General features: G+C 44.8%; 1 protein-coding gene across 5 annotated transcripts in view; it reads right to left on the bottom strand.

Moving 5' to 3' along the window:
* Positions 1–22,262, bottom strand: part of PACS2 (phosphofurin acidic cluster sorting protein 2) — a 406,668-nt gene that overhangs the window by 104,955 nt on the left and 279,451 nt on the right. For all 5 annotated transcript variants that reach the window (XM_040333364.1, XM_040333363.1, XM_040333367.1 and 2 more), the window contains 2 exons: positions 7,773–7,883; positions 5,323–5,452 (listed from right to left, as the gene is read on the bottom strand). In XM_040333364.1, the coding sequence (XP_040189298.1) occupies positions 5,323–5,452; positions 7,773–7,883 (241 nt within the window). The remainder of the gene's footprint in view (positions 1–5,322; positions 5,453–7,772; positions 7,884–22,262) is intronic.

Here is a 22,262-nt window from a genome sequence, read left to right on the forward strand (position 1 = left end):
ATTCTCCACAAATGTACTTTCCAGCATCAATTGGATGACTTGGAAAACTGCAGCCTACGGAATAAAATCCTTGTAAGAGGGTTGCCTGAATCGATCCTTCCAATAGATCTTCCATCGACTAACTTCCATCTTTAACCAGCTATAGCAAAAGCCAAAAGAAAATCCCTTGGAACTGGACAGAGGTCCTCCCCCACCGTGGTGCAAGTTGCACGGATGCTTTTCATCCCCTCAATGTCTTGTGCCGGGTTTACTATTTTAAAGTCAAAGAAGTGATCATTGCATTGCTGCAAGACAAAATACATTTTAATAATATTCCTATCATGGTGCTGCCTGATCTCTCCTGGCAGACTCTCAATATGAGTAGAGCACTGAGAGTAGTTCTCAAACAACTACGAGTCTATGACATTACCTATTGCTGGAGAAACCCTTTTAAACTCATTGCCTTAAAAACATGGATGCATGCAGTCTGTTATATGGGGGCTCTCCCTAATTTTTTTAGCAAATTTCCGCTGCCCCAGGAAACGATGACCAATTGGTCGTGGAAACTCTTGCTTCCCCTACTGGTTCAGCATCCAAGAGAGCCTCCAACCAATGACGGAGCCTTCTTTAGATCATTCCCAGTAGAAGGGATTCCAGGTTCCACTTGACCTCTTTTTTGTACCCCACACACTTCCATTCAGTGGATATGACTGTCATAGTTATTTGCTTGTAGGCAGCTGTTTATGCCTAGATGCTCATTTCTCAGGTATGCTCTGAGGATACAATATTGGTTTGCTTTACACTTTTCCTGTATTTTGAAAACTCTATTTGATATTATTGTTTAATCTATCCATGTTGACCATTTTGGATTGGCCTTCTTGGGTGAAGCTGGACACCCACTTTCTCACTCCCCCCTTCCTTTCCTCTCCATGTTGTGGCTTACAGTTCTTTGGGGACCTTTTACACGGCCCTCTGGAGATAAAGTTGAAGATGGCGACTGGTCACACTTCAGACACACACTCGGTCACACTTCTAGTAGCTCCTTCTTTATACATTTCAATACATACATACATATTTAAAATGTTTCTTTCTATTATTACATCTAATGACTCTGAGCTGCCCTTGTTATGTTGATTTGCAACTATGTATATGACCATCCAAGTAAAGCCAGCAATTTGGACACTTTTGCTGTTTGTTCCCCCTAGGACTCCCACTTCTCCCTTTAGGCTTCCCTAGGCTCTTGCTTAGGCAGCTTTAGACTACAGTCTCTGTGCTATTTAGTTTCTTCACTTCTGTAATCAGGGAGTTTTTTGTGCTAGTTCCCACCCTATGTTCCTTCCCCCCCCCACCTTAGATCCCCCACCTCAGATCTAATTACACTATCAAAGGGGTCCAAGTGGGCAGAGAAGCCCATAAATTGGCACTCTTCGCAGATGATTTGCTTTTTCTAACCCAACAGTCTATTAACCTGCCTAACGTTGTGTCTGAATTTGAATTCTTTGGCAACCTAAGTCTATGCCTCCAAATCAGACATATTAAACATTACCCTTCCATCCTCTCTAAAGTAGGGGTCTCCAAACTATGGCCCTCCAGTTGTTCAGGAACTAGAATTCCCATCATGCCTAGTCATGTCTGTGAATGTCAGAGTCTTTCAATGCCTCATGGGACGTGAAGTTCTGCAACAGATAGGCCATAGTTTGGAGATCCCTGCTCTAGAGGCTCAATTGCAACAAGAGTTCTCGTTCAAAGTTCGGAATGATTTCACCAGTTATCTCGGAACGAGAATTCCAGCCAATCTTTTGACCTTATTTTGGCTAAATTACCAAAGATTGATATTTGAAGTCTCAATGCTTTGAAAGTTATGTTCATATTTTGTGGTTTGGATGCAGTTACACCATATTCTCCTCTGCATTTTGTATATTTTTGAAACTATTCCCGTCCCCCCCCCCCAATTTTTTTCCCCTCAGTTAGGGTCTCATATTATTGAATTGTTTTAAGGATCTTGTCATCCTCATTTGAAATTTGTGGTCCTCATAAAACTAAAGTTGGCTGGCAGCCTGGACATGCTGGACATTACTCTTTACCAAACAGCAGTCATATTTGACCAGACTGTCAGACTAGCTCAATCATAGATCAGCGAAAAAGTGGTGCAACTGGAGCAAGCTCTCATCCTCCTCAACTTACAGGCTATGCGTTAGATAGCTTCTCTCTGCAGCCTCCCATATCTTCCCTTCCCTTTTAGCTCAACAACTGCTCTCTCTCTTTGGGACAGATTCATATTATTCCAATTATCTGTGTGTCCAGGTCCTCTGACACCCATCGACAACCCCTTCTTCTTTAGACTGGGACTACATGCTTTCACTGTAGCATTCCTTTCTCGGAAAGACTGCCCTCATACGTGTAATTTTTCTTCACAGGCCATATCTATTCCTGTTCATAAACACTGGTTGACTTTGGCCCAACTCACTGACTTCCTCCACTGGCTTAAGTTCATGAGGCTCCAGACATCACTCCTTTGGACCATTTTTTCTCCCAAGATACTATCCCTACACATTCTGTTTCTCAACTTTATGGGACATTGAGAGAGGGGACCCTCCAAACTGGAATTCCCTTGTGTACCGAAATTGGAAGTGTATCTTCACACTTCTTTTTCTACAGAGGATTGGCAAAAAATTAAAAGTTGCATTCATAAATTATCCATGTCCTATTACTTTTAAGAAAAAAGCAATAAGATATTATCCGTATGGTACTGGACTCCAGTGGATTTTTACCAGACACACCCCTCCTCCCCAAAAGTGTGTTAGAGATGAATGGAAGATGTAGGCACCCCCATAACATGTATGGGGAAGTTGCCATCTAATCTCTCCATTTTGGCATAAAGTTTTCCTCTCATATAACTCAATGTATATATCAGACATTCAGACACCCCTGGCAGTTTCCCTTTGGCTGCCTTCCAAGCCCTAGTTTCTCATTAACCTGCCTCGCAACCCAGATTCTTGTAGATCTTTGGGCGCTCCTCATAATGTCCTCACAATATCAAAACATTCAAAAGTTGTTTTCCTTATGTTGACCCCTCCTTCCCTTCTCCCTTTCCACACCTCAATGCCTCATCGATGTTGATCATCTATTACCTTTTCACTATTGTATATGCAACACACTGCTGGCTTTGTCATCTTTGCATTATGATCTACTGGATTTTCATGTAACCACAGTGACAGCCAATCACAGTGGTCACATGACTGAAATCCCTGCCTCCAACTCATCTGAAATTTCTTAAAGGGCAGGAAAGCGTTAAGGGTTGGGGCATTTAATATGGGTGAGATTCTACAAGAGCTACCCTATGTCATACCCTTTTGCACATCTCTACACCCCCCAGCACCTCATATACATACCTCTGCTTCTCCCCCAGAATCCTCCGTACCCCCCCAGCATACCTCTGCACACACATCACCCCCACACACACACCCCTCTGCACCTCCCAGCGTCCTCTGTATTTCCCAGCACACCTCCATATCCAACGTGTCTTTACAACCTCCAGCACACCTTAACACCTCCGAGCACATCTATATATACTCTTATACTCTGCTGCACATCTCTGCACCCCCCTCCCCCACCTCAGTACCCCCTCACAGACCTCCCAGTATCCTTTGTATCCGTCCAGCACACCTTTGAACACTGCAGCAAGACTTTGTGAGCGCCAGCACGCTTCTGTACCCCCCCCCCAGCACATCTATGTACTTTTCCTCACTTTTTTGCACACCCCCCTCCCACACTCCTAACACATCTCTGTATCCACTTGCACATCTCTGCATCTCCAACCTTCCCCCCAGAATACCTCTGTGGCAAACCTAGCCACTTCTGGAACACTGGACGTTACATGTCAAAGGGTTGTCTGTATTGTATGCTATGTATTCTGCTGGGTCTTATGTGGGCATGGTAATTCGTATGCTAGCAGCCGTAAGCCACTAGCATTCAAGTACTTTGTTTTATGTTGCCCAATCGGTGTTCGGCAGTTTTAAACCAAACTCTCACAACACATAACCCCAGACCCCAGCTATCAACCGACTGTTCCCTCGTGCAGCAATGCCTGATGGGAGAATTATCCAAACAGTTAAGTTCCCCATGTGGTCCTCACTGTATTACCCCTGTTAAATCTGTTTGGCTGTTTGGAAACCCCTTGCATGGGGAATTATATAAATATGGAAGCCTGTGAATAAAAAGTCAGTTGACTCCCAGAGCTGTGTTTCGTCCGGGTTACTGGGGGGGATTTGGGACATTGCCTTACTTTTCAGCGCTGACTGTGGATTCACCCTGGTTACCAGCGGAGATCGTGGATTTTAATATTGTACTCCGCTACAACCTCTAACCCACAACATATCTCTTTACCCCCATCCCCAACACACATGGCAATGTAGCTTAGGTACCCTGGTCACCCCATGGCCACTCACTTCTGCTGCACATATTGATCAGCAGCTGTCTAGTTCTCAGCATTTCCCTCTGCCTGCCCTTGTCAGTAGTTCACTATGTTGTAGGTAAGAAGGGGGCGATCTGCGATCTGTTGTGCCTGCAGCATCTCCCTCTGCCCCTCCAGGCAGTAGTTTCAGCTGTACAGTGGAGATGGGAGGGGCCCCTGACCCGGGCAGGCATCATCTTCAGTGCACAAGCAAAGCAACTCACTTGTGTACTATAGTCGGAGCCTGCTTGGGTCAGAGGTCCCTTCCCTCTCCACTGTACAGCTGAAACTACTGGCCAGAGTGGAAACAAACAGTGGAAACAAACAGAGGGAGATGCTGTGAGCACAACAGAGCTGCTGATCGCCCCCACTGCATAGTGCCGGCCGAAGATGTGCAGGGGGGGATACCATGTCTGCCCCCCTCGGTGGTGGAATATCAAGGCCCAGTCACATTCATATATACGACTCTGGTAGTTCTGCCACTGTAAGAATGTCCAGTTTTGCCTGTATTGCTTTTTAGTAGGCTCTACAAACTAAGACATCACTGTATCTGACTGCTGTGCTGTCTTTTCAATATTTTTGGGATAGCTGCAGATCCCTATAATTGATTTTCTGGTAACTGATACTACCATATATAACAGTTATGTGCAACCTTAGAGTTGACTGGGTGCAACCTGTTGATGTCTGATTAGTACTTAGTCCAAAAATGTCTATATGACAGCTAAAATGCTGTCATATAGAATCTAAACTGAAACTGCCATGGTATTAGGACTCTACATTAGGCCGCTACATTTCACACGTATTAGCATTGGAAATGCAATGACTATGAATTAAAATGTTCACCAAAAATAAATATTTCAGCAGCAATAGGTTAAAGACATACAAGATACCTTTTCTGTTTGTAAGTTAGCATAGCTTCTGCTATAGGCAGCTGATGTGCACAGTTTGCTCCAGCAATATATTGTGTAACACGGGAAACTACATCTGGATGGTCTTGTAATGCAGACAGAGAGGCAAAATCTAAAAATAGAGTGGGAACAAACAGCATAAATAGGTAGATATTGTTATTTACCTGAAACATTCATTAAAAGCCAGTTGATGTATATGTGCTAGTATTGCAGTGTGAATGTCTTATGCATGGGAAATATGGGGGAAACAACTGACGAATCAGAAAGTTAAAGTTAACATTTATATCACATATAATTCTCCAGTTAAAACATATTTGGTTTTAGATGTAGGAAAGAAGGGTTAGAGATGATCAGCTTTATATTGCCACCTGTGTCCCTGATTAATTTTACAATTCCTGTCCTGGGTACCTAGAAAGTGCTGAAATCTCTCCAATACAGGAGGTGACAGAATATAAAAACCTGACAGAGGCTCTCACCCTTACCCACTCCATTTAATAAAACACATTTCTCATAAATCACTTGAACTCCAAAAGATTTTACCCCCTTTACATCCAGGCCATTTTTTGCTATTCGGCACTGTGCTAACTGGCAATTGCGCGGTCATGCAAAACTGTACGCAAATTAAATTTATATTATTTTTTGTTTACACATACAGTACCTGTCGCTGAGAATGTGTTTCCAGGACGACGGCATCGCGCTGATTCTCGGCGACATGGTGCTGGAATAGGAAAAGCACATTCCAGCGAGTGCATCATAGAAGCGACGGGGATCCAACTTGGATTCCTGCCAATTATAGCCGCGGCCTTTGGTATGAATCATGAGGGGGAACTCCACGCCAAATTTTAAATAAAAAATGGCATGGGTTCCCCCCCAGGTGCATACCAGGTCCTTAGGTCTGGTATGGATTGTAAGGAGAACCCCCTATGCCGAAAAAACAGTGTGGGGGTTCCCCCACAATCCATTCCAGACCCGTATCCAAGCACGCCGCCCGGCCGGTCAGGAAAGGAGTGGGGACGAGCGAGTGCCCCCCCTTCCTGAGCCGTACCAGGCCGCATGCCCTCAACATGTGGGGGGGGGGTTAGGTGCTCTGTCCCCATGTTGCACCCTGTCCCCATGTTGATAAGGACAGGGCCTCTTCCCGACAACCCTGGCCGTTGGTTGTCGGGGTCTGTGGGCGGGGGGCTTATCGGAATCTGGGAGCCCCCTTTGATAAGGGGGCCCCAGATACCGACCCCCCACCCTAGGTGAATGAATATGGAGTACATCGTACCCCTACCCATTCACCTGGAAGAAAAATGTTAATAAAATAAACACACAACACAGGGTTTTAAAATAATTTATTAGTCAGCTCTGGGGGTCTTCTCCACTCTCCGGGGGGTCTTCTTCCATCTTCTCTGCTCTCATCTCGGCGCTCCCTGTTTTTTCTCCTGCTCGCTTTCCGGTGCCTTCTTCGGGACTGGCTGCCACCATCTTCTTTTTAGCTCTCTTACTAGCAGTGGCGACGCCCGCTCTTCATTGCCGTATTCTGCCTTCTTCTTTTCTTATGTTGACGCAACGCTTCCTCCCGCTGTAATGCCCGGTACGCGTCTCGCACCGATTTATATAGGCCTCTTATGACGTCACAGTCCCATCATGCTCCGTGGGTCCCGGAGCACTTTTATTTAAGGGGGATCCCAGATTCCGATAAGCCCCCCGCCCGCAGACCCCGACAACCAACGGCCAGGGTTGTCGGGAAGAGGCCCTGTCCTTATCAACATGGGGACAGGGTGCTTTGGAGTGGGGGGTCGCAGGGTGCTCCCCTGCCTCAGAGCACCCAACCCCCCGATGTTGAGGGCATGCGGCCTGGTACGGCTCAGGAGGGGGGCGCTCGCTCTTCCCCACTCCTTTCCTGACCGGCCGGGCGGCGTGCTTGGATATGGGTCTGGTATGGACTGTGGGGGAACCCCCACGCCGTTTTTTCGGGCCTGGTATGCCCCTGGGGGGGAACCCATGCCGGTTTTTTATTTAAAATTTGGCGTGGAGTTCCCCCTCATGATTCATACCAAACGCTGCGGCTATAATTGGCGGGAATCCAAGTCGGATCCCCATTGCTTCTATGACAGCTTTTTCCCATCGCGGCGAGCTGGCTCGGTGCTGGCTCCCGCAACGGGGCTCATAGGTGGTCAATCTCGCCGAGAAAGGGAGCGAGATTGACACAATATCGCGGTCACCTACTGTATAGAGCACTCTTTTGGTAGTATTTGATCACCATTTTGAAAACTAACATATACTCCTTTTCTTACCTGTATTAGCTCTTACCGATAAATCCATTAATGTACAGAGATGAATAGAGCCAGCCACTGATGCAGCAGAGGAACTGTAAACCGTATAGCGGATCCTACAAGAAGTAGCAGTACACCACTTTTTTAAATAGTTCTTGATCAAACACTTACCTGAAGCTTGTGAATCCAATTTTGTGAAAAGGTCTCTCCAGGCTGGATCCTGGAAGAGGTTATTGTATTTGTAGTCCACAAAGCCAAGGTACTTAGCCACTGGATGAGAACCTGTAAAAGCAGCAAATAAATTCACTTTGCAATTAATCCACTATGAATTTACTGTAAACAAAAAAAATTTAGATTTTGTTTTTATTGTAAAATATTTTTCTTTAGTAGTTATTATTATTATTATTATTATGGATTTATATAGCGCCAAGAGTTTCCACAGCACTTTACAACACGAGGACAAACAGTACAGTTACAAAACAATTCAATAAAAGGAGAAATAAGAGGTTTATTGATCTATGCAATAGATCACTGGGTATATGTCCTTCCTCTAGTCAGGGCTGGTGCAAGGATTTTTGACACCCTAGACAAAACCTCATTTTGCTGCCCCCCACCTGGCTCCATCCCCCTTTGCCTTTCCCCATGTATACCCCACCTTTTTAATGAAGCACCCATCAAATGCAGCCCACCAGCGCCCATCAAATGCAGCCTCACCAGCGCCCATCAATTGAAGAGAAGAAACACCAGTGGCCGGGCACTCTAAGCAGCAGTGCACCCTAGGTGGCTGCCTAGTTTGCCTAGTGTTAGCACCGGCCCTGCCTCTAGTAGGATAAACACTAACAAAGCAGAAGGCTAACCTTTCACAGAGGCAGCAGGCCTTAAAGGGGTTGTAAACCCTCACGGTTTTTTACCTAAATGCCTATGCATTAACCACTTAAGACCCAGATCATTATACAGGTTAAGGACCTTGCCCCTTTTTGCGATTCTGCACTGCGTCGTTTTAACTGACAATTGCGCGGTCATGCGACGTGGCTCCCAAACAAAATTGGCATCCCTTTTTTTCCCACAAATAGAGCTTTGTTTGGTGGTATTTGATCACCTCTGCAGTTTTTATTTTTTGCGCTATAAACAAAAATAGATCGACAATTTTGAAAAAAAATCAATATTTTTTACTTTTTGCTATAATAAATATCCCCAAAATATATATATAAAATAATTTTTTTTCCTCAGTTTAGGCCGATACGTATTCTTCTTATTTTTGGTAAAAAAAAAAAAATCGCAATCAGGTTTGCGCCAAAGATATAGCGTTTACAAAATAGGGGATAGTTTTATGGCATTTTTATTATTTTATTTTTTTTACTAGTAATGGCGGCGATCAGCGTTTTTTTTTCCTTAAGTGGTTAAGATAAAAAAAATGTTTGTGCTGCAGCTTCCCCTCAGAGCCCCGCTTTTTGTTACCTGAGCCTGATCGTTCCAGCAATGGGGATGAGCACAACAACCCCAGCCGCTGTTTTGGGTCCTCATTGGATAGATTGATAGCAGCAGGAGCCATTAGCCACCACTGTTGTCAATCAAATCCAGTGACACGGAAGCCGGGGGCGGTGCCGAGTCCTGCGGTCTGTGTCAATGGACACAGCAGCAGGACTTAGGGGGCACGCACGCACGAGTGCCCTCATGGAAAGCGGCTCACCATTGCAGCACTCGAGAAGAGGAGAAAGCCAGGAGCGCTGCTGGCGGACCCCAGAAAAGGAGGATCGAGGTCACTCTGTACAAAACCCTTAGACAGAGGAGGCAAGAATAACATGTTTGTTGTTAGAAAAAAAAAAGCGTTACAATCACTTTAAAGTAGAATTTAAGTCCCAAACGGAGGTTTGTTTTTTGTTTTAATTCTGACCTAGGCCATAATATGTTGTCTATGGTCCTGCAACCTGGTATACTGATGTCACATCTGCCAGGAGGCTGCAGGACCAGGGACATAAATCATCTGGAGGTAGGTCCGGCGTGACATTGGGAGCCGGTTGCCAGCTAAATAGGCTGAAGATGGTGGTGTGGAACCTGGGCTATGTCACCCAGAAGATGAAGATAACCGAGCAATACAGGCAAAGGGGGAAAAAATTGGGGTAGTAAAGTTTTTCTTTAAGAATAATGAACATTTAATAGATAAAATGTTCCTTACAACTTTGAAATGGAAACTTGAGCAGGACCCCTTAACAATCAATTACTGAAGAAATGGGGGCAGATCCACGTACAGCGGCGCATCTGTACGCCGGGCGCAGCGTATCTAAGATACACTACGCCGCCGTAACTTATTTATTTTATTTTGAATCCTCAAAGAATTTGCGCCGTAAGTTACGGCGGCGTAGTGTATCTTTGGCGGCGTAAGGGCGCGGGATTTAAATGGATGTAATGGTGGCGTGTTTTATGTAAATACGTTGTGACCCGACGTAAACAACGTTTTTTTAACTGCGCATGCGCCGTCCCTGGGGGGATCCCAGTGCGCATGCTCGAAATTTAACTGGAACAAGCCAATGCTTACGACGGTGACGTCATTCTATGCAAATTCCTATTCGCGAACGACTTACGCAAACAACGTAAAAAATTAAAAATGCGAGGCGGGAACGACGGCCATACTGAACATTGAGTACGCCTCATAGCAGTAGCTTTAACTATACGCCAGAAAAAGCCGAATGCAAACGACGTAAAAACAATGCGCCGGCCGGACATACGTTCATGGATCGCCGTAACTAGCTAATTTGCATACTCGACGCGGAATTCGATGGAAACGCCACCTAGCGGCCGCCGAAAGATTGCAGCTTAGATCCGACGGCGTACTAAGACGTACGCCTGCCGGATCTAGCCGAGATTCCGTCGTATCTTGTTTTGAAGATACAAAACAAAGATACGATGCGCAAAATTTGAAATTACGCGGCGTATCAAGAGATACGCCGGCGTAATACCTTTGTGGATCTGCCCCATGGAGTGTAAAGTGTATACAAGTCCTCTTTTCTCTCTGTGTTTAAGGGGCACACAGTACACCATTGGGAAGTCCAAATGTTTTGAAATAAGAGATGGGGGAGGGGGAACACTCAGGACCGGCTTATTGCACAGCCAAAATTGCTAGATCTTCGCCACAGTAGATTTTGGCCAAAGCTGCTTCAGCTACTCAATATAATTTGGTAAATGCGTGATCAGGGCACCAGATTTGCACACCTGAACGGCAGAACTGTTACTGTTGAACAACCCAAGATGTTCTCATTGTTCTAGTGTAATAAGCAATAACAGGTAAAGGAGGACCTTGTCCCTTAATCAGGTGTGTCTGAGAAATTAGGTGAATCCACCATGCAATAGTCACATTGGATTGCCAGAGAGCTGTTACAAAGGCCTACAGGCATGACAAACCACAAATCTTACTCGTGGAAAGCAGCACTGTAATTCAGATCCTGACTGCTTTTACTTCATCCTGAGAGTAAAGAACAAGCTCCTTTGAATGAGAAAGAGATAGGCAAAAGGGCAGAACAATGTTTTCACTGAAAGCAAGACATCATTAAAGGTGATGAGGGCCAGAAAGGCTATCTTCTGACACAAAGTCTTGGAGCAGAAGAGTGGAGTAATGGGAATTACCATTGATTGTGGAAACCTTCCTGTTGACATGGCAGATCTGTTCACAATTTCAGGGATGTTCGTTTATGGTTCACCAAGTGACTGGCCACCTCATGGCGATTGCATTAACACTCCTAGCAAGCAGATCTGTGTACAAGGGAACAATAGCATAGCCATACTAAATTATAGCTCACTGAGCCATGGTAGAGTAAGACTTGCATCATTGGTAGCAGTAGGGATGTGCACACGGTCTTGGTCAGAGCCCTGTACAGTAGTGTTAAGCTGGCCGCATGGCTCTGCACACGTCACTACTGGAAGGCTATTTGAATATATACATGTGTCTGGTTGGTTCTTTTGAAGTAATAAAAGTGTCTGGCTGATTCTGAAGCCACCACCTTTTTGTTATTCATGTTTACAGTATAAATAAGGATTTTGGCTAAGCTCAACATGATACCAGCATCTGTCTGTGTTACCTGGAGATATAGCTGTGATTGTGCTTTTTGGCGCAATGGAAATATTTGCTTATAGACAAAGTTTATAATATTCCACAACAGATGGTGGGCCAAGAATTTTGGAGCCAACAGAACTTTCTTATCCAGCGGACCTCAAGGGGGAATAAGGATCTAGAACAAGATCAGCAACGGCAGCCCTATGGTAAGACAACCATACTTCAAGTTTTTTGAAAAATGTTGCTGTTCTGGGTTTGGAATCTTGATTTCTCTGTCTGCTGTATGGGGTAAGTTCTGCTAGGCAAAATAACCTTTTTTTTGACACTTTCTGTATAATGGTGGGACTTTCTCTGCTCTCTTTAGAGATACTGTACGATACATCTGTAGCGCTTCCAAACGTTTAGATTATCTGGTGATGGATCTTCTACCTTTTTTTTTTTCTATTTCAGTCACTTTCCTCATTGCTTCCATCTCCCAATCCCTCGTAGATTTGTTCCGTTTAGAGATTTGTTGGATTAGGATTCCTCTTAAATAAGCCTTAAGGGTAGCCCAAACTGTTCCCTGTGTTGCTATTATTTTTTATGTGCTAAAAAATCCCCGAAATGTATTTATCATAGATTCTTTAGGGGTAATTAACTGTAATCAGAGTGGATTTATTTTCCATTTGCCCCCTTCCCAATCTTACTGACAGAACTAAGGGAGAGTGATCCAACAATCCTCTAGCCTTGTATTTAACATTCTTTACCATTGTAGCCAGGGTATCATTCCCTGTTGCTAAATCTGTTCTAGAGAGTGAAGAGTGTGTACCAGAATGACATGAAAACACATTTGAGTTGTTGGGCAGCGTTCATGCCAGATATCCCTTGGCCCTGTCTCCCTAAATATTATATACAATAGCGTACGGTAAGTGGGCTCTGGTCAAGTTTCTTTTGCGGAAGGGAACTTATCCATCTGGGTATTCATCACCATATTGAAGTCTCCTACTATCAGGACTGACACTCTTGGCTTATCAACTATAAATTCCAACAAGTGTTTAATAACTTCTAGTTTAAAGGGGGCTGGCCATTCATAAGTATACAAAGCGTCTCCGCTAGTACACAATATAAGAATATGTATCGTCCCTCATCATCAATCCTCACTTGTCTACAGGAGAACCTCATTGATCTATGTATCAAAATACTTGTTACCCTCGAACATGAGTGATATTGATTTGAAAATCCCTTACATCTTAATTGTAGAACTGCTTCTTTTATTAAGTGTGTCTCCTGCAAAGGACAGATCTTCCAACAGTTGAAGCAAACTTAACCACTTGCCGACCGTCGCCTGTACATATACGTCGGCAGAATGGCACGGCTGCGCAAAGCAACGTACCTGTTTGGGCCCACGTCCCTACCGCGAGCTCCGTGACCGTGGTCGTGGGACCCGAGGACTTGATGTCCGCCGGTGTCCCGCAATCGTGTCACAGAGCTGCAGAACAGGGAAATGCATATGTAAACAAGGCATTTTTCCTGTTCTGCCTTGTGACAGGACAGTGATCCACTGCTCCCTGTGGTCGTGTCACTCGTATCCCAGTCCACCTACAGTTAGATCACTCCCTAAAACACACTTAACCCCTTCCTCGACCCCTAGTGGTTAACTACTTCCCTGCCAGTGTCATTTACACAGTAATCAGTGCATTCTTATAGCACTGATTGCTGTATAAATGACAATGGTCCCAAAAAAGTGTCAAAGGTGTCCAATGTGTCCGCCATAATGTTGCAGTCAAAATAAAAATCGCTGTTTACCAATAAAAAATAAAAAAACATTAATAAAAATGCCATAAAACTATCCCCTATTTTGTAGACACTACAACTTTTGCGCAAACTAATCAATATACGCTTATTGCGTTATTTTTTTTACCAAAAATATGTAGAAGAATACATATCAGCCTAAACTGAGAAAGACATTTTTTTTATATATATCATTTTTTGGGGATATTTATTATAGCAAAAAGAAAAAAAAATAGGATTTTTTCTAACAGCTTACCTGTAAAATCCTTTGCTTGGAGTACACCACTTGACACAGAGTCCAAGTCCTTACATACAGTGGGGCAAAAAAGTATTTAGTCAGCCACCAATTGTGCAAGTTCTCCCACTTAAAAAGATGGGAGAGGCCTGCAATTGTCATCATATGTATACCTCAACTATGAGAGACAAAATGTGGAAACAAATCCAGACAATCACATTGTCTGATTTGGAAAGAATTTATTTGCAAATTATGGTGGAAAATAAGTATTTGGTCAATATCAAAAGTTCATCTCAATACTTTGTTATATATCCTTTGTTGGCAACGACAGAGGTCAAACGTTTTCTGTAAGTCTTCACAAGGTTGTCACACACTGTTGCTGGTATCTGCAGATCTCCTCTAGAGCAGTGATGTTTTGGGGCTGTCGCTGGGCAACACAGACTTTCAACTCCCTCCAAAGGTTTTCTATGGGGTTGAGATCTGGAGACTGGCAAGGCCACTCCAGGACCTTGAAATGCTTCTTACGAAGCCACTCCTTCGTTGCCCGGGCGGTGTGTTTGGGATCATTGTCATGCTGAAAGATCAAACCAAGTTTCATCTTCAAACGCCCTTGCTGATGGGAGGAGGTTTGCACTCAAAATCTCACGATACATGGCCCCATTCATTCTTTCATGTACACGGATGAGTCCTCCTGTTCCCTTTGCAGAGAAACAGCCCCAAAGCATGATGTTGCCACCCCCATGCTTCACAGTAGGTATGGGGGGTTATTTATGAAAGGCAAATCCACTTTGCACTACAAGTGCAAAGTGCACTTGAAATTGCACTGAAAGTGCAGTCGCTGTAAATCTGAGGGGTACATCTGAAATGAGGGGAAGCTCTGCTGATTTTATCATCCAATCATGTGCAAGCTAAAATGCTGTTTTTTATATTTCTTGCATGTCCCCCTCGGATCTACAGCGATTCAGTGCAATTTCAAGGGCACTTTGCACTTGTAGTTTTCACTTTAGTAAATAACCCCCATGGTGTTCTTTGGTTGCAACTCAGCATTCTCACTCCTCCAAACACGACGAGTTGGGTTTCTACCAAACAGTTCTACTTTGGTTTCATCTGACCATATGTGGATGGTAATGTAGCGCTACGTGTGAGCCAAAGGGCAAAGGCTGTATACACCCAATGGGGTGTGACCATATATTGTGACACAAAGGATGTAATGGCAAAAATTGCACCACAACAAAATGTGAAATTCAAATCAATAAAGTGAACAATATAAACAAAAATATAATATAGTGTCCATAATAAATAAAACAATGAAGATGTCATGAGATGGTGAGGAACTTCCCAACAGAAATTGTTTTTGGGTAGCGCACATATTCTTTCCGTTTTCATCTGACCATATGACTTTCTCCCAATCCTCTTCTGGATCATCCAAATGCTCTCTAGCTAATATCAGAAGGGCCTGGACATGTACTGGCTTAAGCAGGGGGACACCTCTGGCACTACAGGATCTAAGGGCCAAAACCTCAAAGATCCTGCCTAACTTATCTTTTCCCATTTAAGTTACACTGCCTTAAAATTTCTACCTAAGTGCCCGATCCACAAAGCACTTACCTAGAAATTTCAGGTCGTGTAACTTAAATGTCTCCGGCGCAAGGCGGTCCTCTTCTGCAGGGGGCGATGACAATTTAAATGAGGCGCGCTCCCGCGCCGGCCGTACTGCGCATGCTCGTGACGTCATTTTCCCGACGGGCAGCGCGCAAAATTACGTTACGCCGGGCTTTGTGGATTGCGACGGGACAATAAAGTTGCGTCGGGTAAAAAAAAGTTACGCGCCGAAAAATAAAATTCAAAATTTAAAAAAAATAACGGCGATCGAAAAAAAGGTCTGTTTTTACAAGGTGTAACTAGTTTACACTTTGTAAAAGCAGAACTAATTTTACGTATGCAAACGTAAACTTACGCAGAAAACACAAAGCTGAAAAGCTTTGTGGATCTCCGTAAGTCCTCATTTGCATACGCGAATCGGCATTTTGACTCGAAATGCCCCCAGCGGCGGATGCGGTACTGCATCCTAAGATCCGACAGTGTAAGTCTCTTACAGATGTCGGATCTTCTGCCTATCTTTGGAAAACTGCTTCTGAGGATCAGTTCCAAAGATAGGCACAGGGATACGCAGGCTGAACAGCAGTTCCGCCTGTGTATCCCTTTTGAGGATTTGGCCCTAAGTCCCTGGCGGTGTAGTGTGTTACTGATGGTAGCATTTGTTACGTTGGTCCCAGCTCTCTGCAGGTCTTTCACTAGGTCCCCCGTGTGGTTCTGGGATATTTGCTCAATGTTCTTGTGATCATTTTGACCCCACGGGGTGAGATCTTGCGTGCAGCCCGAGATTGAGAGAGATTATCAGTGGTCTTGTTTGTCTTCCATTTTCTAATTATTGCTCCCACAGTTGATTTTTTTCACACCAAGCTGCTTGCCTATTGCAAATTCAGTCTTCCCAGCCTGGTGCAGGTCTACAATTTTGTTTCTGGTGCCCTTCGACAGCTCTTTGGTCTTCACCATTGTGGAGTTTGGAGTGTGACTGTTTCAGGTTGTGGACAGTTGTCTTTTAGCCCTGGTTCACACTGGGCTGCGGGAGTGAAGCCGTGCGAGTTCAGCTGAACTCGCACGATTTCCCTCCCGCTGGCAGTCCCGATTTCGGCCGCGATTTAAGAGACATCTGTGCAGGTTTCTGCACAGATGTCAATGTAAATGGTGGCCCGAAATCGCAAAAAGTAGTACAGGAACTACTTATTGAAATTGGTGCAGCGCCGCAGATGCGGCATCGCACCGATTAGGACGGTGCCATTGCCGACAATTGCCGGCAAATGCCGCCGATTTGAGATGCGATTTCACAGTGTGAACCTGGGCTTATACTGATAACAAGTTCAAACAGGTGCCATTAATACAGGTAATGAGTGGAGGACAGAGAAGCCTCTTAAAGAAGAAGATACAGGTCTGTGAGAGCCAGAAATCTTGCTTGTTTATAGGTGATCAAATACCGGTACTTATTTTACACCATAATTTGCAAATAATGTGATTGTCTGGATTTGTTTCTACATTTTGTCTCTCATAGTTGAGGTATACCTATGATGACAATTACAGGCCTCTCATCTTTTTAAGTGGGAGAACTTGAACAATTGATGGCTGACTAAATACTACTTTGGCCCACTTTATGGGTTGTATAGTTCACCAAAGGTGATTGGACACTGGCACAACCAATGAAGACACGTTCCCCTTTATATAACCCCTCCCATTAGGGGAGTACCTCAGTTTTGTAGCAGTAAGTATCCCAGAAGAGAAGAGGGGTTGGACCTCTGTGTCCCGTGGTGTACTCCATGAAAATGATGAAGTCACCAACCCCACCCACAATAGAGATGTGGATAAACAAAGTAAAAGAAATCAGTAAATTAGAAGAACTAGTACAAACAGCACAACAGCGAAAGGAAGGATACTTAAGAATATGGTCCTCCTGGAAATCCTTCCTGGACTCAAGGGATGGAGGGGGGGAGGGTGGGAGTGCGGGATAACGGAGAGAGCTTAGATGGAATTTTTTTATTTTTTTGAACTCCCCTTTTTTTTATTTTTTATTTTCTATTATTATTTACTTATTTGTTATGGGGTTTTTTTTTCTTTTTTTTTCCTTTCTTCTTTTCCCCTTTCTTTTTCTCAGCTGGGTAGTAGTGCCTAGGACCGCACTTACAGGTTAGAGGGGACGCATAACAGGATGCAGATGCATGCATAGTGGATTTATTTGAATTGTATATATACTGAGTTGCGCACCATAATAGTATCATAACAGTAATAAGCACTATTACGATTGTACAATGTATTATTAATTTATATTTAAATAAAAAATGGAGGTTTAAATCTAAAAAAAAAAAGAAAAAAAAATGATTTTACAGGTAAGCCGTTATAAAAAATCCTATTTTCTTTATCGTACACCACGGGGGACAGAGTCTAAGGGCCAGATTCACAAAAGAGATACGACGGCATATCTCCTGATATGCCGTCGTATCTCTGAGATACGATTGTCGTATCTATGTGGCCGATTCATAGAATCAGTTACGCATAGATAGCCCTAAGATCCGACAGGTGTAATTGACTTACACCGTCGGATCTTAGGCTGCAATTCTAGGCCGGCCGCTAGGTGGCGATTCCATTGCGGCCGCTAGGTGGCGATTCCATTGCGGCGTAGAATATGCAAATGACTAGTTACACCGATTCACGAACGCCCTCTTTGCCCGTCGCTCTAAATTTACGTTGTTTCCGTAGAGATACGCGGCGTAAAACTAAGGGTGCCCTCTAGGTGGCCTAGCCAATGTTAAGTATGGCGGTCGTTCCCGCGTCAAAATTTTAAATTTCACGTTGTTTGGGTAAGTCATCCGTGAATGGCGCTGGACGCCATTTACGTTAACGTTGAAACCAATGACGTCCTTGCGACGTCATTTAGTGCAATGCACTTCGGGCAATTTTACAGACGGAGCATGCGCAGTACGTTCGGCGCGGGAACGCGCCTAATTTAAATGGTGCCCGCCCCATGTGAATTAGGCGGGCTTGCGCCGAGCGGATTTACGTTACACCACCGCAAGTTTACAGGTAAGTGGACGAGAGGCCCTAAACAGCTGCCTGCAGCACACTACGCCCGAAGGCAGCATCCTCATGTCCTCTTACATCTACTTGGTAGAATTTGTTAAATGTATGTACTGAAGACCAAGTTGCAGCTTACAGATCTGAGCCATCGAAGCCTGATGATGCATTGCCCAGGAAGCACTTATTGCCCTGGTCGAATGCATCATAACAGGAAAAGGAGGAATTTTATTCCTTAAATTATAAGTTTGAATAATCACTTGTCGAATCCATTTAGAAATTGTCAATTTTGATGCTGCCTGGCCCTTCTTGGGACCATCAGGCAGAACAAACAGCACATCTGTTTTACGTATCTGAGCGGTTGCCTGCAGATAAACCTTAATTGCTCTCCCTATATCCAGAGAGTGCAATAATTTCTCTGCCGCTGATTGCGGTTCCGGAAAAAAGGAAGGCAAAACAATATCTTGAATTAAATGGAATGGCGAGACCACCAGAAGAAAATTGACTTTGACAAATTAAATAAAGCTCCTTACAAGACAGAGATGCCAATTCAGATACTCGCCTAGCTGAGGAGATAGCAACCAGAAATGCCAATTTCTGACTCAAGAGAATTAATGGAATATGACAAATGGGTTCAAAAGGCTGTTTTTGCAAAACCTGACAGAACCAAGTTCAAATCCCATGGGCAACAAGGGAGGTCTGACTGGCGGATTTACCCATAACACTCTCTGAATAAATGTCCAGATCAAGGAATGAGATGCCAACGGTCTCTGAAAAAAAGATAGATAGAGCCAAGATTTGACCTTTAATAGTACTGAGGGCTAATGTTATATCTACTCCCAATTGACAGAAGGCCAGAATCCTACCAATGACATACTTTTGAGGGTCCCATCCTCTGGATTCACACCAGGAAACATATGCCTTCCAGACTCTATAATAAATGATTCTGGAGGCCGGCTTCCTAGCATCAATGAGAGTAGAAAAAACTGGGCCTAAGAGCCCCCACTTCTTCAGCATGTAGGTTTCAATGGCCAGACCGTCAAATTTGGCTTTTGTAAAGAAGGATGGAACACTGGACCCTGAGATAGCAGGTCTTGGCGAAGTGGGAGAATCCAAGGTTCCTCCGCCGCCATCCGTATGATCTCTGTGTACCAGGACCTTCTGGGTCAGTTCAGGGCCACCAAGAGAGCTGGTATCCCTTCTTTCCGTATTTTTCAAAAAAGTCTCTGCAAGAGTGGAATTGGAGGGAATGCATAGATCAGGGAAAACTGATTCCAGGGAATCATCAGTGCATCTGTTCCGTAGGATAGGGGATCCTTTACCCTTGACACAAATTTGTTTAATGTCCTGTTTAACCTGGAAGCAAACAGGTCCACATCCGGGGACCCCCATTGGAGAGACCACTCCCCTGGCAGCAATTGCTCGTGGCTTAGGTAATTCGCTTGCCAATTCTCTACCCCTGGTATGAAGATCGCAGAGAGGCAAGGGATATGAGCTTCTGCCCATGTTAAAATCTTGTTCACCTCTCTCTGAGCATCCCGACTCTGGGTGCCCCCCTGGTGGTTTATGTAAGCTACTGCAGCAGCATTGTCAGATTGAATCTGAACTGGGTAACCCTGTAACCTGTACGTCCAGGTTCTGAGGGCTAGATATACTGCCTGAATCTCCAAAATGTTGATGGGCAGATTATTTTCGGACTTGGACCAAGTTCCTTGAGCTGAAGCCTCTTCCATAATTCCCCCCCCCTCAGCCTAACAGGCAGGCATCCGTAGACACCACCATCCAAGTGACCGGGAGAAAGGATTTTTCTGCTCGTAAATTCTTGGTGCTTAACCACCAGCTGAGGCTTTGACACACTTCTGAAGATAGAAGCATAGGGCAGTCTAGAGCCTGGATCTTTCTGTTCCAGGTTGCCAGGATACTGTTCTGAAGAAGCCTTGAATGAAACTGGGCACACGGAATGGCTTCGAAAGAGGGCACTATCTCTCCCAGTAACCTCATGCAAAGGCAAATTGATGGCTTTCCCTTTGCTTTGATCTCCCCTTGATCCCCCTCAGGGATTTGACCTTCGACTCTAAGGCCGGGTACACACGAACAAACATGTATGGTGAAAGCGGTCCGTCGGACCGTTTTCACCATACATGTCTGCCAGAGGGCTTCTGTACGATGGTTGTACACACCATCGTACAGAAGTCCGCGCGTAAACAATACGCGGGGCGTGTCCGCGGTGTCGCCGCGTCGATGACGTGGTGTCGCCGCGACAATGACGCAGCGACGTGGGCGGCCCGCCTTTAAAATGCTTCCACGCATGCGTCGAAGTCATTCGACGCATGCGAGGGACGGCGGGCGCCTGGACATGTACGGTAGGTCTGTACTGACGACCGTACATGTCCGAGCGGGCAGGATTCCAGCGGACTGTTTTAAAACAAGTCCAGGAATATTTGTCTGCTGGGAAAAGGCCCGGCGGGCAAATGTTTGCTGGAATTCGGCCCGCTCGCGCCCACACACGACCGAACATGTCTGCTGAAACTGGCCCGCGGACCAGTTTCAGCAGACATGTTTGGTCGTGAGTATGGGGCCTAAAAAGAAAAACTTTGTTTTGGGTCATGTCTAAAATCATGCCCAAGTACTTCACCCTTCCCAGAGGCTGTAGAGAGTATTTTTGGAGGTTTAGAATCCAGTCTAAATACTCCAGGTATTTCACCGTACTGTGTACACTGTGGTCTAATCGTGCCACCGACTGTTCTACCAAAAAGTAGATCATCCAAATAGGCTGTTACCATTATGCCCTGTGTTCTTAGATTTGCTAGAAGAGGGGCCAGAACCTTTGTAAACACCCGAGGTGCAGTGTCAAGCCAAAAGGTAGAGCCACAAACTGATATTAGCGGTGTTCCATAGAGGACCTTAGGAACTTTTGGTGTGCCGGATAAATCGGTACGTGCAAGTATGCATCCTTGATGTCTATTGACGCCAGGAATTCTCCGCCTTGTAGGGTGGAAACCACTGATCGAATAGTTTCCATTCGGAAATGTTGAATGTTTAGAAACTGATTCAAGGCTTTTAGATCCAGAATGGGTCTGACTTGCCCGTTTGGTTTCGGAACTACAAAAAGATTTGAATAGAACCCTGTGCCTTGTTATTTTAGGGAAACCTCTTTGACTACCCCTTGGGATAGTAAGTGATCCGCTGCTTGGAGGAAGGGATTTCTTTTTAATGGATCTTTGGGGACATTTGAATTTAGGAACCGATGAGGTGGGAATTCCTGGAATTCAATTTTGTATCCCAAGGATACCGTGGAATTACCCACTTGTCCTGAATCTCGGTTTGCCAAGCTGTAGAAAACTGCTGAAGCTGTCCCCCCACTCGGCCAAGCATGGGCGCGCATTCATAAGAAAGCTTTAGGGATCTGTTTACCGGTTCTTTGTACCCAAGGCTTTTTGCGGCCCTGAGTCTGGTTCTGGGTCCTAGGATTTGTGTTGGCTGAGAATGCCGTCGCCACTACCTAGAGGTGGCGGCCCACGGAACCGGAGAAAGAGACCGTTTCAAACATGGACTTTTTTTTTTGCCAATAAAGTAGTTTTCCCACTTGAGATCTTCTGGATATATCTATCCAGATCATCCCCAAAGAGCCGTTCCCCATGAAAGGGGAACCCTGCTAAGCTTTTTACATGGGGCTTCTGCTGACCAATTTTTTAACCAAGGATTCTGCGCAAGTGCACCATAGTCTACAGCACCTGGTATTCCCAGGCGGCCTCCCATCCAGGCCCGACCCTGCTTAGCCTCCAAGATCAGGCGGGATCGGGCACTTTCAGGATGATGTGGCCATAGGCATGGCATTCACTGTAAAACATAAGGCCTTAGGCAGGCTTTCCCAAAGTTTGAGTTGGTCTGGAGGGAGATCATAGAGTCTCTGTTTCATCTGCTTTCATCTGCATAAGCAACGATTCTAACTTCTTTTAAGAAACCTTTAGACACCTGAGCATTG

Source organism: Rana temporaria, chromosome 13, assembly GCF_905171775.1.
Source record: "Rana temporaria chromosome 13, aRanTem1.1, whole genome shotgun sequence".
Classification (NCBI taxonomy): domain Eukaryota; kingdom Metazoa; phylum Chordata; class Amphibia; order Anura; family Ranidae; genus Rana; species Rana temporaria.